Source organism: Bacillus rossius (genome assembly GCF_032445375.1).
Source record: "Bacillus rossius redtenbacheri isolate Brsri chromosome 9 unlocalized genomic scaffold, Brsri_v3 Brsri_v3_scf9_2, whole genome shotgun sequence".
Lineage (NCBI taxonomy): Eukaryota > Metazoa > Arthropoda > Insecta > Phasmatodea > Bacillidae > Bacillus > Bacillus rossius.
The window spans coordinates 19,731,678-19,747,979 of record NW_026962013.1 but is presented as its reverse complement, the minus strand read 5'-3'; the positions used below and the strand labels follow the sequence as shown (position 1 = coordinate 19,747,979).

The window sequence follows — 16,302 nt, the reverse complement described above, 5'->3', positions numbered from 1 at the left end:
TAGGCCTTTTTTTCAGATCTGAAGAGAGTTGTATTGAATGCTCACCTCCCCCTAACCCCTCCTTCATGCCCGCGGGAAAAAAAAGCGACTTGTACAATGTTCCTCCCCCAGAAAAAGTTGTCAAAACATGATGCTTCAGTACGCAATAATGTTTTTTTTTTTTTTAAAACAATAAAAATTTGTAAATAAAACGTGACGCTTATGAACGGCGGAGCCTTAACACCATGTACTGAAGCTTAATCATAGTGTCGTAATACGCGTTATTTGAAGCCTTGATGTAAGTTTTTTGGACATACGCCATTGCTTAGCACATGTATGTCTGTAGAAGAAAACTACAAAAAAAAAACAAAACACAAATGACAAAAAAACACAAAATAAGCGGAAAAAAAAATTGCTGTTGTCAGGATTTAACGCCACACGATACTCCACAACAGGAATATGGTCAACAAACAAAGAAAAATGGACTAACAGAACGGGAAAAAAAAAACCACAAATGATGACAGCACAAAAATACCGAACCCAAAAAAAATTCAGCACAGACATTATTTGAAGCGCTTGGTCAATGAGTTTCTTCACACGGGGGAAGAAGGGACCAGGGACGCTCGCACCTGGCAGGAGTCCTTGCCGCCCTCCGGGTAGCCGGCGCACAGCATGTTCTCGGTGATCCTCCTCGGGCCGTACGCCGTCTTGCGGCACTCCTCCAGGGACATGATGGGCACCGTGACCTCGTTCAGCTCCTGCGAGGGCGCGCCCCCCTGGTAGGTGACCCCCCAGCCGGTCACCAGGCCCTCGCTGCCCGAGTAGCTCTTGCCTGCGACACACACTCCGCGCTCTCACGAGACAAACCATTTTCATAGCGGCACACACTGGTCCCAAATCCTAAAAAGCTGGCCAAAAGTCAATGCCTTTATCAATTTCGATGAAAATTCGTATCTGGGGTTTTTTAAAGGTCACTGATTATAAATCCAAAGTAGAATTAAGAAAAAAAATCAAAATGGCGACTATATCATAGCTCAGAAATTGTTTCTCATATGAATATTATACATACAAATATATATATTGTCAAAAGTCGCTGATACGAATCATAAATTAAAAAAAAAAGCAAACTTAATATGGGTGCGTCACACGCTAACAAAGCGACACGCTCGACGCTTCGAAACAAACTGAATTCCTGAGCCAGGTAGGGACCCTTACCCATCCCTAACGGTGTTAATACGTGCTAGAGGTACCACTACTACTATTCCAACAGTCAGATGTTCCTACAAAAAAAATTTTTTTTTTTCGACTTTTGGCCAGCTTTTTGGGATTTGGGACCAGTGTGCGGCGTTGGTTTTTCATTCTATCGGGCTTGATTGCTTCTCTCGCAATTTTAAGGAGGGACCATATTTAAAAAAAATTAATTGCAGGCGAGTTTATTCGTTGAAGCGAAGCACCCAATTAAGCCAGTCTTTTATAAACACTTACGGTTCGTCTAATAATGCATTATTATTTTTTTACCTACCAAATCTTTCCACGCGCGTACACTCAACCAGATCCGCGGGCTTTGTTGAAGATGGGGGCCGAAGTTAGTTGTGGGAATATGTTTGGGCTAAAAACTGTTTCCGGGAACTGCAGCGGACAGACCGGGGGTTATTCCCAGCAAATACTTTAAGAAGATGATGATGCTTGGAAACTTTTTTTTTTTGGATACCTGGTTAAACTTCAGTGCTTTTTTCGAAAGCAATTCTTAGATGATAATTTTCATTAAGGAAAGATGGTTCTTTACACTATGTCCCACTGCTTATGGTTTTAAGTCCCAATACGTGGTGAACGACATGGCTCTATCTCATTTTGCATATTCAGTTACCGAAAATTGAACCAAAATTGACTCAATTAAAGCTGGTCAATGAGTTGCATTATCATTGGGCAAAATTGTGGTTCTAGAGGAACCCTGCCCCTCCCTGAATACATATTGGCCAAAAAGTAAAGGAGACTGAATATCGCGAACTGTCAGTCAGAACTGTAGGTGTACTAGGAGAAGCTACGAAATGTGGGACTGCCTCGGTTCGGCCCGTCATACAGTGGGGCCCAACCCTGAAAAAGTGACCAAAACCTCAAAATTGGAAAACTGCACAAGATGAATTGAGACTGATGGGTTTAATATTGTGAATCTATTTATCTGCGAAAGTGGAAAATCTTGGCCTCGCATCTGCTTTTTATTTTTCAATTCAAAGTTACCCTTCGTGGAAAATTGAATCGAGTGGGCATTACAGCAAAAAAATTTACGTTTCCTCCGAAATCCAATCACATGAAAGTGAAGTGATCAGTTATTATTCTGCGGCATGGAGGACATTCCTGTAGGTATGTAGTTTACAGTTGGATGGTGTTATGCACAAATGAGTTATAACCAACAAAAGGAAAAAAAAAAGTTATTGAAATAATTGTGTAGGTAAAATGACAATTTTTAATTATTGAGCTAAATTTTTTCAAACCGACATTCCTTGCTACTATGCCATATTGGGACCAAACATTCAACGCACTGCCACAATACCGGTTATTGAGCTCAATTTACTCAGTTGAAAATGTTTGTGGGTTGAATCATTTTTACATAACACCGTCCAGTTTATCATGACATTACAAAAATTAAAAAAAAAAAAAAAATGTTCTTGATGAAACAACTCTCAACTCGGCGGAGCCCTGAAGGCGGAACAGTTAGGCTCGCGTGGTCCGGCCAGTTGGAGCCTGAGGGACTCCGCTCCTCTGTTGCCCCGAGGCCTCCAGACCTCTAGATCCGGCCCTGCCGGCGGTCCGCGCGAGACCCACCTTTGGCCGGCAGGCAGACGGGCCTGAGCTTGTCGCCGAACTCCACCGGCTCGTCCAGCCGCAGGATGGCGATGTCGTTGTCGAAGGAGTCGTCGCTGTACTCCTTGTGCATGACGACGGCCTCCACCTTGCGGTCCACGTGCTCCGCCTCGGTCGCCACGTCGCGCCGGTGGTCCAGCAGCCGCACGGAGATCTTCTCCCGGTAGAAGCTGCGCACACGGCGGCAGCGTGCACGGACATGCCCGAGTCGGGGCGCAACAACAAGGGGGAGGGGGGCAAGGGTATTTTACCCCCCTCTCAAACCTTGAAGTGGGGGCAAAAGGGCAGTGGCGGATCCAGGATTTTGGTTTGGCAGAGGCTTGACCCAGCTGAGGCTAGGCTTTATCAAGGCAAACACTAAAACAATAGTGGACCCAGATGCTTTTGGAGGGGGCTTGAGCCCTTTAGCCCCCCCTCTGGATCCGCTACTGCAAACGGGGGCAAAGAAAGTGCTGTGTAATAAATTTTTAGATAATAAAACTGCTTAAATAGCACCCATTTCCACCTTGAAATAAAAATTTTCCCGGGGGGGAAACCCCCGGATCCCCCCGCTTCAATAGGGGGGATCGACGATTCTTAATAAAAAGGTATATTGCCCCCCCCCCCCCTTTGGATATTTAGTTGTTGCGCCCCTGGGCCCGGCCAACAGTTTTCATAACCACTAGTACATTTCAGATACAGTAAACTCCCTATTATCTGTGGGCGGATGATCCGCGGTGCGGATTATCCGCGCATGCTACGAAAAAATATGTACAGCACATAAAATGTAAACCTGTATTTTATTACAAGTGAGCAAATTTTAAACTCTACTGACGAGTGTATTGTATGCAGTATACATACAGTAAAACGCCACAGGCCTTCTCGGAACTCACGCAGTAGGCTGGCATGCGTTGATATTTTAGTCTCTGTCGCGCTTTGTTTCTAGTCGTATGGTTGAGCACTTTTATGTTTACATTACTGAAATGTATTGTATGTTAATAATTCAGTAAAATACTAAAATTTTAGCATCATTAAAAATTTTTTTTACTGTTGATTGTAACTTTTACTGTACATAAAGTTTTAGATTTTTAAGTTGAAATTAATGTTTCCTTTTTTGTTTCCCATTTTCGGCTCTTTTGCGGACTATCCGCGATTTTCACTATCCGCGGTGGCCCTGCCACTTAATTTCGCGGATAATCGGGAGTGTACTGTACTACATTTTTTGCTTCTAAATTTGCGGTTGTATTCGCTTATCAATATTCTCCACGGTAAAAGTTTTTTGATAATGTTACTACAGTCAAAATTATGGTTTTTTTGTTTTTGTTTTTGTAACACTTGAGAGCATAAAATTTTTATATTTCGACAAACCTAGCAGTAAAAATTATCTTTTAAAAAAATGCTGTTTATTTTTCAACGTCGCAATTTTTAAAGAAAGCTGTGTAGACGAATATCAGTCATGAGGAATATTTTTTGTCAGTAAATAGTATTTTTTAATAAAATCGGCTTACTAAGCATAAAATTCCGTGAAAAAGTAATTTAATTTTTTTTTGTGGTTGTAGTAAATTAGCTACAGACTTTATATTTTATTATTATTCATGTATCCCCTCCTCCCACTTTTTAGATGCCCTTCTTAGATCACAAAAACAATTAATCCCAGTACCACCAATAGTTAAAGTTATTTGTAAACCGTTCCCTCACGTTATTTTTTGTTTTTTTTCCTCCCGGGAGGGTAGGTTAGTTTATATTATCATAACTAAACTGAAAGATTGGTTAGGTTAGTGTTTTTTAAATTTCTTTATGACCGCAAAATACCTTAATCCTTGCAATATGGTGATTTTTCAACGAGCGATCGAGGAACTTCGGGTGAACTGCAGACATGCAAACGCGCCGGAGATCTCTGGCCAAACAGGGGATTGGCGTGCTCTCACGCGGCATAGCTGCACCTGACCGCACTCACCCGTCGACGCAGTGCGAGGCCGTGATGAGGTGCCGGCTGCTGATGAGAGTGGCGCCGCAGTAGAAGGTGCCGCTGTACAGCATGTAGGCCATCCAGCCGTAGCGGTTCACGTAGGTCGGCTTGCCGCCCACGATGCGGGTCTCCTTGTTCGCCACGCCGCACGCTGCCGGAGGAACACCGCGCGTCAACAAACAAGCAACGATGGGCGCCGGGAAGCCTACAACTCACGCAGTTTCGGTTCCCTGCAAGAATTTCCGGAGATTTCCGAAGTTTATGCGTTTTGGTACTAACGCCACTTCAGCCGCTTAAATCAGAAGTTTCCAATGAAAACAAGCATGTTGTGACTGACCTAACCTAACCTAACCCTTCGATTTTTTTAATATCAATATTTGAGAGAAATCCGAAGTTGCACGAACGTGGTAGGGAACCGAAACTACGTGAGTTGTAGGCTTCCTATGGGTGACATCTGACCTCGGCCACGAGCAAATTCACGTGTTCTCATGTTGCAAATACGAAACACGAAACTCGGACACGAAATGTAACGCACAATCCTTTAAAATTATACCGAGCGTGATAAATGCGCGCAAATTGGTGTTTTCAGTTACATTTTGTGGACGCGAATCACACGTTGTTTCAATACCCGCCGCTAGAATTCGCTGCCGGGGCAGTTACGTCGACTATCGAGTCATTCGTTAATGAAAACAGCTCCGATAAAAGCGAAAAAAAGACTTGTAGAAATACTTTATCCCGGCTTTTGGACCTGATTTATAACAATGAATTTTATTGAAATATTGTCTTTCTTGTTAAAATTCATCCACCAGTTAATACTATAAATTTTCTCTTTGTATTTGTGAACCTTGATTCACGCCATCCGCCAAAAGATGCCAGCACCGTGGTTACACATTTCTATTCCTTGATTCCCGTCGCATTCATAAAATTACTCCCACAATATGCCGTATACCGCGAGCTAAGATGTCACTGTAAGTGAACATTGTATGTGCCATGAAACTTGTATCAATGTGACAGTTCTCAAAAAGTAGTGCAAATGGTCTACTTATTCTTCTGCAACAGTAGTTCTGTCAACAGTGGTTGTTAACATCTTCGTGTGTTTGTCAGTGTTTGTACACAACCTCAAGTGATGCTTCGCAAGTCACAGATAAAAATGGGTATCACTGGTGATATTTTTGAGAACTGTCGAATTTGAGACAAGTTGAATGACACAGACTATCCCCTTGCGCGGGTTCCATACAACGCACTATGTTTAAGATACATTCCAGAAACGATAATCAACCTAAATGGAACATTGTTACTTTCTTTCAACATTAAAATAATGCATCTGAAACGTCCGTGTTGTCCGACATATATAGAACCATAGATTATTATATAGGGATATACAAGATGTTCGCAAATTACGAGGAATAAATTTTATAAGTTGCTTTTGAAATGCCAAAACAAGCAACTTATGTTAAGGAACATATGTCCGGAAACGAAAACCTTCAAAGTTACAGGCGTGAACAGTATTACATAAATTTGAATTTGGCGCGCTTCAAGGGACTCCTCCTCTGAGCAAAAAACAAGAGAGGGACTAACTTATGATTCACAGATATGGCGGATATATTAATGGTGTACGGCCAGGCAAAAAAAAAAAAATAAAAAGCAGCAAGAACCGTGCGCATTTACGAAGGATGATTTCACAACACACGTGTACCGAGTATGGATCACTTCACAAGGATCAACCAGCAACTGCCTGGAACTGGGAGTTTCACACCTCGCTAGACAGCTGGTCGCTACTTCTAGCAGCTGACTCTAGAAGTCTGCGCCCTGCTCGTCGCCAGCTGTCTGCACGTCCTCTCAGCCAGTGGAGAACCGTCCCGATGCGCGCGAAATTCAAAATCTGCGCGCTACCAACTATTGCGCATGTCTTTTCCAGGACATAACGTTCCCTAACAAAAAAATTTGCTTTTGTTTCGGCATTTCCTGCAAACCATCATAAAATTTTAATGACCCGCAATTTGCGAACACCGGTAGGTATAGACTGCGCAACAAATCTGCTCAGTGTGGTCCCCAATGTGCGTCTTGGCGGAGTCATGGTCATCTTCCCCCTTGAACATGGTCGGTAACCCTCCAGGCAAGTCGTCATCGTCGCCGTCGTAGTCGTCGTATCACCATCATCAATCTCATCGACGTTTCCATCGTCGTACCTAACGTCATCATTGTCATCGTCATTGGTATTATCATCATTATCTTCATAATCGTCGTCGTCGTCATCGTCATCATTTTCTACATCGTAGTCATCATTGTCTACGTCGTCGGTATTATAATCACTATCTTCATTATCGTCATCGTCGCCGTCGTAGTCGTCGTATCACCATCATTATTCTCATCGACGTTTCCATCATCGTACCTAACATCATCATTGTCATCGTCATTGGTATTATCATCATTATCTTCATCGTCGTCGTCGTCATCGTCATCGTCATCATTATCTAGATCGTAGTCATCATCATCATCATCATTGTCTCCGTCTTCAATGTCGTCATCATTGTCTACGTCGTCGGTATTATAATCACTATCTTCATTATCGTCATCGTCGCCGTCGTAGTCGTCGTATCACCATCATTATTCTCATCGACGTTTCCATCATCGTACCTAACATCATCATTGTCATCGTCATTGGTATTATCATCATTATCGTCATCGTCGCCGTCGAAGTCGTCGTATCACCATCATTATTCTCATCGACGTTTCCATCATCGTACCTAACATCATCATTGTCATCGTCATTGGTATTATCATCATTATCTTCATCGTCGTCGTCGTCGTCATCGTCATCGTCATCATTATCTAGATCGTAGTCATCATCATCATCATCATTGTCTCCGTCTTCAATGTCGTCGTCCTCATCACCGCGACGACCACCACGGCGGGAGGGTCGGGGCTTACTGCAGGGCGCGCAGGAGGCGGGGTCCACGGGCTCCGGCACGGGCACCTGCGGGTGCTGGTGGTGGGGCGGCGCGAAGCCGAACAGGCTGAGCAGCCACCACAGGAAGGTCAGTCCCAGCCCCTGGTGGGCCTGGGGCGCCATCTCTCCCGCACCGTCGTCGTCCGCCGACCACGAGCCGTTCCCGCCGGCGGGCTGCGGGGCACACACACACGTCCGTCTCAGCAACTCCGCGCGTGTTCTTTCCGCGTCCTGTTGACCCGGCCACAAATGGGTCGTTACCGCAACGCTGAACGTACAATAACGCCGAATACCATAACGCCGAATGTCAAAATTGACCACAACGCCGACAGCTAGAAAACTGCTGTGTACCACAACGCCGAATTACCACAACGCCGAAAAAATGATTTTGCAGGGAATGGGGGGCCACAGGAGCAAAATGAAAAACAACTGAATGAATTTGTGTGCTAACCTTACTTAACGTAATCTTTGTGGCAGTCCTGCAATGACATTTTTCGGCGTTAATGTATTTCGGCGTTGTGGTAATTCGGCGTTGTGGTACACAGCAGTTTTCTAGCTGTCGGCGTTGTGGTCAATTTTGACATTCAGCGTTATGGTATTCGGCGTTATTGTACGTTCGGCGTTGTGGTATTTCGGCGTTGTGGTGCGTCCCCGCCACAAATACGGCGTGAAGAGCTTCGGAAAATATGAACCTCTCAACGTATCCGAGTGGGGGTCAGTAAACGAAAAGCGTTCTGTTCTGATTCCAGATTTAGTTTGTAACTTTATTTTTATACGAAAGAATGGATAAAATTTGTGTTTTCATAATAGTTTTTAGGCATTTAAACTCCCGCGGTACGGATTCTTGAAAGCACTCGAGAGACTTGCATTACGCCTTGATCTTAAATTTCTCCGTCATATAATCTTGCCGTTACACCCATTACATCATAGTTGCCCTGTTCACGATGAGAAGACTGGATGGATGTGCTGTCACAAAAACTTATTTGACACACGGATAGGTTTGATATGTCCGCCGATGTTCGTGTTAGCCAATATATATGTAGCTAAAGCCAACCACAAACAGACGACTTCGACGCCGAAGCCGAACTTCAAAAACGACTTCGAGCAGTGTCCAACATCGTAATTGTTGCAACCAAAAATTGCATGGACTTTTCCAGCCTTAATAAATAACTACAACTGCAGAAAATTAAAAAAAAAAAAACACCTACATTCTAAATGGCCGATATACCTACCATTATCAAAAATGCGCTAACGCAGTAGAATCAGGCGCTGCCTCTAGAATGCACTTCATAACGAGTCTCCCGTTTATATATGACTTTCCTATATTGTTATACTACAGTACTTGTTTGATACAACGCAGCAAAGCAAATAAAAAATTTAAACTTATACACATTTTTATTACAAACTTATAGCTACAATCACTAGTAGGCTACCTAAAAAACATACTGAGTTAAAATTTTATAAAAAAAATACCATAAATAAAAACATAAAACGAAAAAAATAATTATGGTATGTGAGACCGAATTTAAATATCGGTAAGCTTAAACTTTAGTAAACTTTTCAACACGCCCAACTGAATACTTGCTTTCGTCTAAAATTAGGTTTTTTTTTTGTGAATGTAGATTGAAAGCGTGACATAAATTTATCAATGTACTTAACAAAGATAATAACAAAGATACTTCAACCATTAAAAACGAGAACAATATTTGAAAATTGAGTGAATTGTAAAGGCCACGGCTTTACCGCAAAACCTTTTTTATAAAAATATAAATTTTCAAAACTTCAGACTTTAATATACCTACCCTGAACTCAAAATGGGTTCATAGGCAAGTTAAGAACATAATAAGAAAGCAGCTTAGCAAATAAAAATAAATAAAAAAAACTTTTTGAAATAAACATAACGCCTTTCAGACATTTTTGAGGTTATAATTTCTTCCGTCCGTCCGTCCGTTTTGACGGACGGACGGGTGGAAGTTTACGGGCCATCTGATTGGCTGAATGTCACGAGATTTACGAACGGACGGTTGAGTCCAGTTTAAGGTTATATATATTTAAAAAAAAAACTGCCTTCGGGACGTTCTGCGGCGCACTTGCAGTGCTGCCAGCCCTCCCGAGTCCTCCGGAGTTGGCACCCACCTGCTGGAGGGTCGCGGCCACCAGGCACAGCAGCACCACTGCTGCCAACTTCCACATGCTTGCCGTCGGTGTCTGTGTGAAGCTCGATCCCCCCGGAAGACACGCCTGCTACTGTTGCGTGGGAGGACGGGCAGTTTTTATACGCACGCCTTCTCGCTCGCCTGGCAGCCGGGGCTGACCTTCGGGCCTGGCGATCCACTACCCCCGTTGCCTCCCTCCCCCCTTCCAATCGTCTTATCACATCCCGGCCAAGGTTACGGGAGCCGCCATGGGGGCTCCTGGATGGATCTGGCCTACCCCCCTCCGCCCCCTCGCGTACCGGGAGGGTGCGCGATGATCGTCCGTCGCTGGCGGCTACCGGCGCGGTGGCGCCACACCAGCAGGACTTCGCCCCACCCCCCTTCCCCCTGATACAGTCTAGCAAACATTTCGATTTCAGAAGTTCACTTCTCATCTATAGGCTACTGATATTATAAAGAGAGTGTGTGTGTGTTTTTTAAGAAGTAAACTCTAAAAAAAATACTTCAACTATTCAGACACTCGTTAATGGTCCAGCTGAAAAAAAAATAAAAATAAAAATTAGATTAGTGTAGCCGTCACTTTTTTTAAAAGAAATTCTTAAATAATATATACTTCCTCCCTTACCCCAAATAAAGAGCTCGCCACCCTCTTGGTTAAAAATATTCACTTTAACGATTACAAACACAGCCCTAGAAACTGCTTTAAATATTTTTTTTTTTGTGAGATGTGGTAGGTTTGGGGTAGAGGGTTAATTAGAACATACAGTTTACTTAATTGCAAAGTTTAAATTTATTTTTACATGGAAATCCTGAACATCTGCATGTTATACCTTTATATAGAGCTAGAACCAGAAATCGGCTTCGGACGTGTTGATATATACACACGCGCGCGCATAGGATACTGCCATACGTTATTAAAATCCAGTTAATTAAATAATACTCACTGTGACAACGAGTCACAATAGCTTTAGGAAAGGGAGTAACCTACTGTCCATGTTTGAAGTTTCAATACTCATTTTGCATGCTAAGTTGCATAGTTTAAATTTTGTAACCACGTTATATCCGTAATGTTTTACTCAGAGTAGGCTTGCAAAACAACAGTCAGTGGTCATTTTTCTACGGTTTTCGTTACAAATATTGCTTAATTTAATGTAATTATATATATTTTTTTTAAAAATCAAAACAAACTCAGCCCAAGTCAATCTGGAATAATGTAGCAGATTAGCTAATATTCCGTGGCTTCGCAAGCAAAAATTTCAGGATACCGCTGATATTTGATTATTGTAAGGAATTTATGTTATTAATACAAAACATTTTTACTTTTTAATTTAGTTTTGGCGATTTTTTCTTCACATCTTTCATTTAATTTGGTTGCATGCATAGAATAATTAAAACCAAATTTCCCCTGTTTAATTTCATTAGAGATACCTATAATGTTTTAAGATATTTGGATAAATTTTTGGAAAGTAGAATACAGGTATACAATTTATTATCTTACATATTAGTAGATTAGTAGTTATTCTTAGTATTATTGAAACACACACACACATATGTTCACCAGTTTTCCCACAGGGATGCCTATATGAAAATTCAGAACTATAAACAAAGAGAAGTTTATTAACTTAATAAAACTAAACTCGTCTTGTTTTTACTTATGCAGGTGTACAATCCAATAGTTTTGCAAATGTATTGTGAAAACTGATAAACACCTGCTGCGCGAGCTGAGTGAAGATTTGCTTGGTGAATTGATTTATTACTATGACAATTTACATATCCCATTTTTACTATCTTTAGGGTTGGACCTCTAAAAAAAATGTTAAAAAAACGACGTTTTTAAATATGAACATTCGTCCCCCTTTTTTTACCTCCTTCTTAATTTTTTTCAAATGTATTTTTTTAAATTGTAAAACTTAACTAACCCCCTTTTGCCCTCCATGCGATAGGATATAAAAAAAAGTAAAAACACACGAAGTTACTCATTGTGTAAGTTATTCATGTTCAGTTTCTACCCATCGTTAAATATTCTATAAAATAAAAAATACCCTCTTTTCACTCTCTTTGCAATCGAATTTCGGGAAAAAAATGCGAGTTAACGCACTTATTACTTTATTAGTGCCCAGCTTCTTATCCTCCACTTGATTTACTTCAAATATATGATTTTTTAAATAAAATCAAACCTAACCTCTTTAACGAACGAATTTTTAAAAATGGGGGAAAAAATACAACGTGTAACTCTATATGCATGTTTTCATTCTTAATTTCTTACCTCTACTTCTTATAGATTTGTAAGTATGTATTATTATACCCCTTTTACTCACATTAGGGGTGGGATCTCACAAAATGGCAAGAAAGAATGTTTAGTTGTATTATGGTTAACATTTTTATCGAATATTTTACGTTCTGTTTCATAACTTTCGGAGGTATGTTTTTATAAAGTACAACAAAACTTACCCAATTTTAACAGCCTTAACGGACGAATTAAGATGAAATACTTTACGTAACTCTACATTTCTCGTCTCCATCGTTCTAGTATATTCAGAAGTAGACCTATGTTTTTTTTTCTTCTTAAAATCATCCTTACCCCCTTTTACACCACTTATAACTTCATAAAATGGTAAAAAGAGAGTTAGTAGCTTCGATATGTTTAATATTGATGGCCAGGAATTTTTTATGCTTTATCAAAATGGTAGATGTAATTAATTATTTTAAAATCATATTAACCACCGTTTTCATTTCCTTAGCAGTAGAATTCTGTAATTATATATAGCCAAGTTGATTTAGTTTGATTCTGGAACAAGTAGATAAACAAAGAGACATAAAAAAAATTCTATGATTTCTTAAAATAATTTAAATAGGCATTCATAATATTTAGTTTTCATAATTGTATCCAATGTACATATACTTTTAAACACCAACAGTTTTATCATCAGTGTAGGTAGAAAGAGTGACAACCAACAATGGTAATAAAGGGGGAGGGGGAGTGTGGTTATCGGCGCCGTGTTGCTGGTTGCTGGAAACGTGGGAAATGCCCGGGGTGAGGGGGGTTAGGACGCGCAGCATTGCCGTGTATTTTTTCCACGAAACAGCACGTGCCCAGCCTTGTGATCACAAGTCCGCCGCGCCGCGTAACCTGATTAGCGCCGGCACGTGCTCCGATAACCAGGGCGACCTCCCGTCACGTGACTGCAGCGTTGCCAGCTCCTCTCCCACCCCGCCAGCGACGCAGAGAGATTCGAACCACGGAGTAATGACGGCCGTGGATCAGTTCTCGAGCGAGGCCCAAGGCCGTATCCGGATCGGGGCGACTGAAATGTTGCCCCTTGGATGGGCAGCCCTTCAGGATTTTTCTGGCAATGGTTTGTTTGTACAGCGACTGAAAGGGCAGCCCATCCAATTTCTGAAAACATGTTTCTTTAAGTGTTTAAATAATCCTGAAAACTTGCCCCTTGGAAGGGCAGCCCATCAGGATTTTTCTGACAGTAGTGTTTTTGAAAGGTTGTCTGAATTGTTGCCCCTTGGATGGGCAGCCCTTCAGGATTTTTCTGGCGGTGGTTAGTTTGTAAAGTGACCTAACCTAACCTAACTTAACCTAACCTAACCTAACCACTGTCAGAAAAATCCTGAAGGGCTGCCCATCCAAGGGGCAACAATTCAGACAATCTTTCAAAAACACTACTGTTAGAAAAATCCTGATTGGCTGCCCTTCCAAGGGGCAACAATTCAGACAACCTTTCAAAAACACCACTGTCAGAAAAATCCTGATGGGCTTTCCTTCCAAGGGACAACAATGCAGACAACCTTTCAAAAACACCACTGTTAAAGATATCCCGAAGGGCTGCCCTTCCAAGGGACAACAATTCAGACAACCTTTCAAAAACACCACTGTTAAAGATATCCCGAAGGGCTGCCCTTCCAAGGGACAACAATTCAGACAACCTTTCAAAAACACCACTGTTAAAGATATCCCGAAGGGCTGCCCTTCAAAGGGACAACAATTCAGACAACCTTTCAAAAACACCACTGTTAAAGATATCCCGAAGGGCTGCCCTTCTAAGGGACAACAATTCAGACAACCTTTCAAAAACACCACTGTTAAAGATATCCCGAAGGGCTGCCCTTCCAAGGGACAACAATTCAGACAACCTTTCAAAAACACCACTGTTAAAGATATCCCGACGGGCTGCCCTTCCAAGGGGCAACAATTCAGACAACCTTTCAAAAACACCACTGTTAAAGATATCCCGAAGGGCTGCCCTTCCAAGGGGCAACAATTCAGCTCCCCCTCAGAATCCGCCTCAAGTATGTTTTTACACGCACTTGTTCCCGGAAGTGACGTCACGAGGACTGTCCGAACTGGAAGTGCAAGTATGCAAGTATGCGAGCATATGTTCTACATGCGTATTCGAATATAAGAAACTTTTGTAGGTTACATGTGATTTTAAAAAAATAAGTTATTTGAAGACATTTTAAAATCATTTTCACTTTATATTTGACCAGCATGGATAATTTTAATAAAAAAATATATTTCAATGTTTTTATAAGGTAGTACCAGTACCAACAAATACAGGCACATACATGCCGATCGTAACTAAGAAACAAATGTAGAGCCAGAAAGTAAATTGGGGTATATTCGTGTGGCACTGATGAAGTTTTAAAAGATTACTAATTTCAGCTAAACGTTGTTTTAACAATACTATTTATATATTGCAAACTACCTGTTCGCCTGGCTATTGCCGTCTTCAAGATGCCAAACACTGAACCCGTCAGGATTCGTCAAGTACGCCACAAGGGTGAGTGAAGTGCACGAGGACGCAACGACGCAAGTACACAACTGCGCACTTGGACACTGCATAAGATAAAAAAAAAATACAATATTTCAAGATTTCATACTTTTGAACTATTTTAGAGTATTTAATACATGGCTGACCTAACTCAGTCAACCATAAATTAAAATTATGATCATATAGACGGGAGAATACATTCAATACCCAGAAAAAAAACAACTAATTTTCGCGAGAAAAAAAGATATTACGTATAATTTATGTAAGGGACCTAGCATAAGCTACCTTTCATTTTATTTACGATTGCCTGCCTACCTGCCTAGTAGTACGTAACATGATTAGCATAACCTATCTTTTAAAACAGAAAAAAAAAGTATGCACAAACCTGGATTGACTCGGGGTTAATACATACATCACGGATTTCTCGATTTTCATCATCTAAGATCCCCAAAGACACAAATTTATAGCGGCAAGAATGCAACTATTTTATTAGAACTCTATTAATTGTATTTAAAATCTAACTTCACCCCTTTTATCGTTTTACATAGATAAACCTATAGCATGCGTGTTAACTCTCAGTATAACTTTAAACGCGCATACATAAGAAGTCTATATGCACTTTTTTTGTTTGGTCCGTCAACCATCAGAAAGCAGTGAGTTTATTGTATGACCGCCATATTAGAAAGAGCAATTTTCCTGTCGTTGCTGGTAACGGAGCGGAATGTCTGACTTCACTTTTACTAGCAGATGCTCCACCTGGACTCTTCCAATACCTTTGCTAGACAGGGTTGCTACGTTGATGCTGCAAGGTGGCATAGAGTAGCTGCGCTCCGCTAGATTTTTGATGCATAAATAAGGCTTATTTACGTTAAAATTGTTATATTGTATGCAATCATAATTTTTTTAAGTTTTAAATTTTTATAAGCCTTTTTTTTTTAATTGCGCGCAATTTTTACTTTCTATTTTTTCTTGCTACTCACATTACAATATTTTTCCTCTGACTAGTAATATCGCGGGTTTATAAGTCAAAACCTCTAAAACGATATGAATGATAATATGAAAAAACACAGTATTATCAGTGTTCCAATTAATTTTAAATAAAAAATAATGAAAACTTTATTTGACTGTTGGAAAACAGAGAGATAAAAAATGTATACACCTTCAAAAAACTTGTACATGTGGGTACGAGTACCTATAGCTGAGTTCTTCACCACCAATTATAGTACCAAATCGGCATTATTAAATTAAATTCAAATTAAAATCAACCCAGTAATATCGCCTCATAAACAATGCCATTCCGTCTCCTGGGACTCCTGGGGTTCCTGAGACTAATGAGACTCCTTAACCTCCTGGGACTCAGGGACTCCTGGAACTCCTGTGACTCCTAGAACTCGTGGACTCCTGTGACTCCTGGAACTCCTGGAATTCCTAGGACTCATGAGACTCCTGGGAATCAGGGACTCCTGGGACTCCTGTGACTCCTAGAACTCGTGGACTCCTGTGACTCCTGGAACTCCTGGAATTCCTAGGACTCATGGGACTCCTGGGAATCAGGGACTCCTGGGACTAATGGTACTCCTGAAACTCGTGGGACTCCTGGGACTCCTGGAACTCCTGGGACTCCTG

The 16,302-nt window shown here is 41.2% G+C and overlaps 1 protein-coding gene across 1 annotated transcript in view; it reads left to right on the top strand.

Annotated features, from left to right (window-relative positions):
- LOC134543278 (uncharacterized) overlaps positions 1 to 16,302 on the top strand; it is an 88,295-nt gene that overhangs the window by 42,783 nt on the left and 29,210 nt on the right. The window contains exons 15-18 of the mRNA XM_063388188.1: positions 640 to 758; positions 2,816 to 3,004; positions 4,714 to 4,825; positions 7,726 to 7,932. Of these exons, the coding sequence (XP_063244258.1) occupies positions 640 to 758; positions 2,816 to 3,004; positions 4,714 to 4,825; positions 7,726 to 7,932 (627 nt within the window). The remainder of the gene's footprint in view (positions 1 to 639; positions 759 to 2,815; positions 3,005 to 4,713; positions 4,826 to 7,725; positions 7,933 to 16,302) is intronic.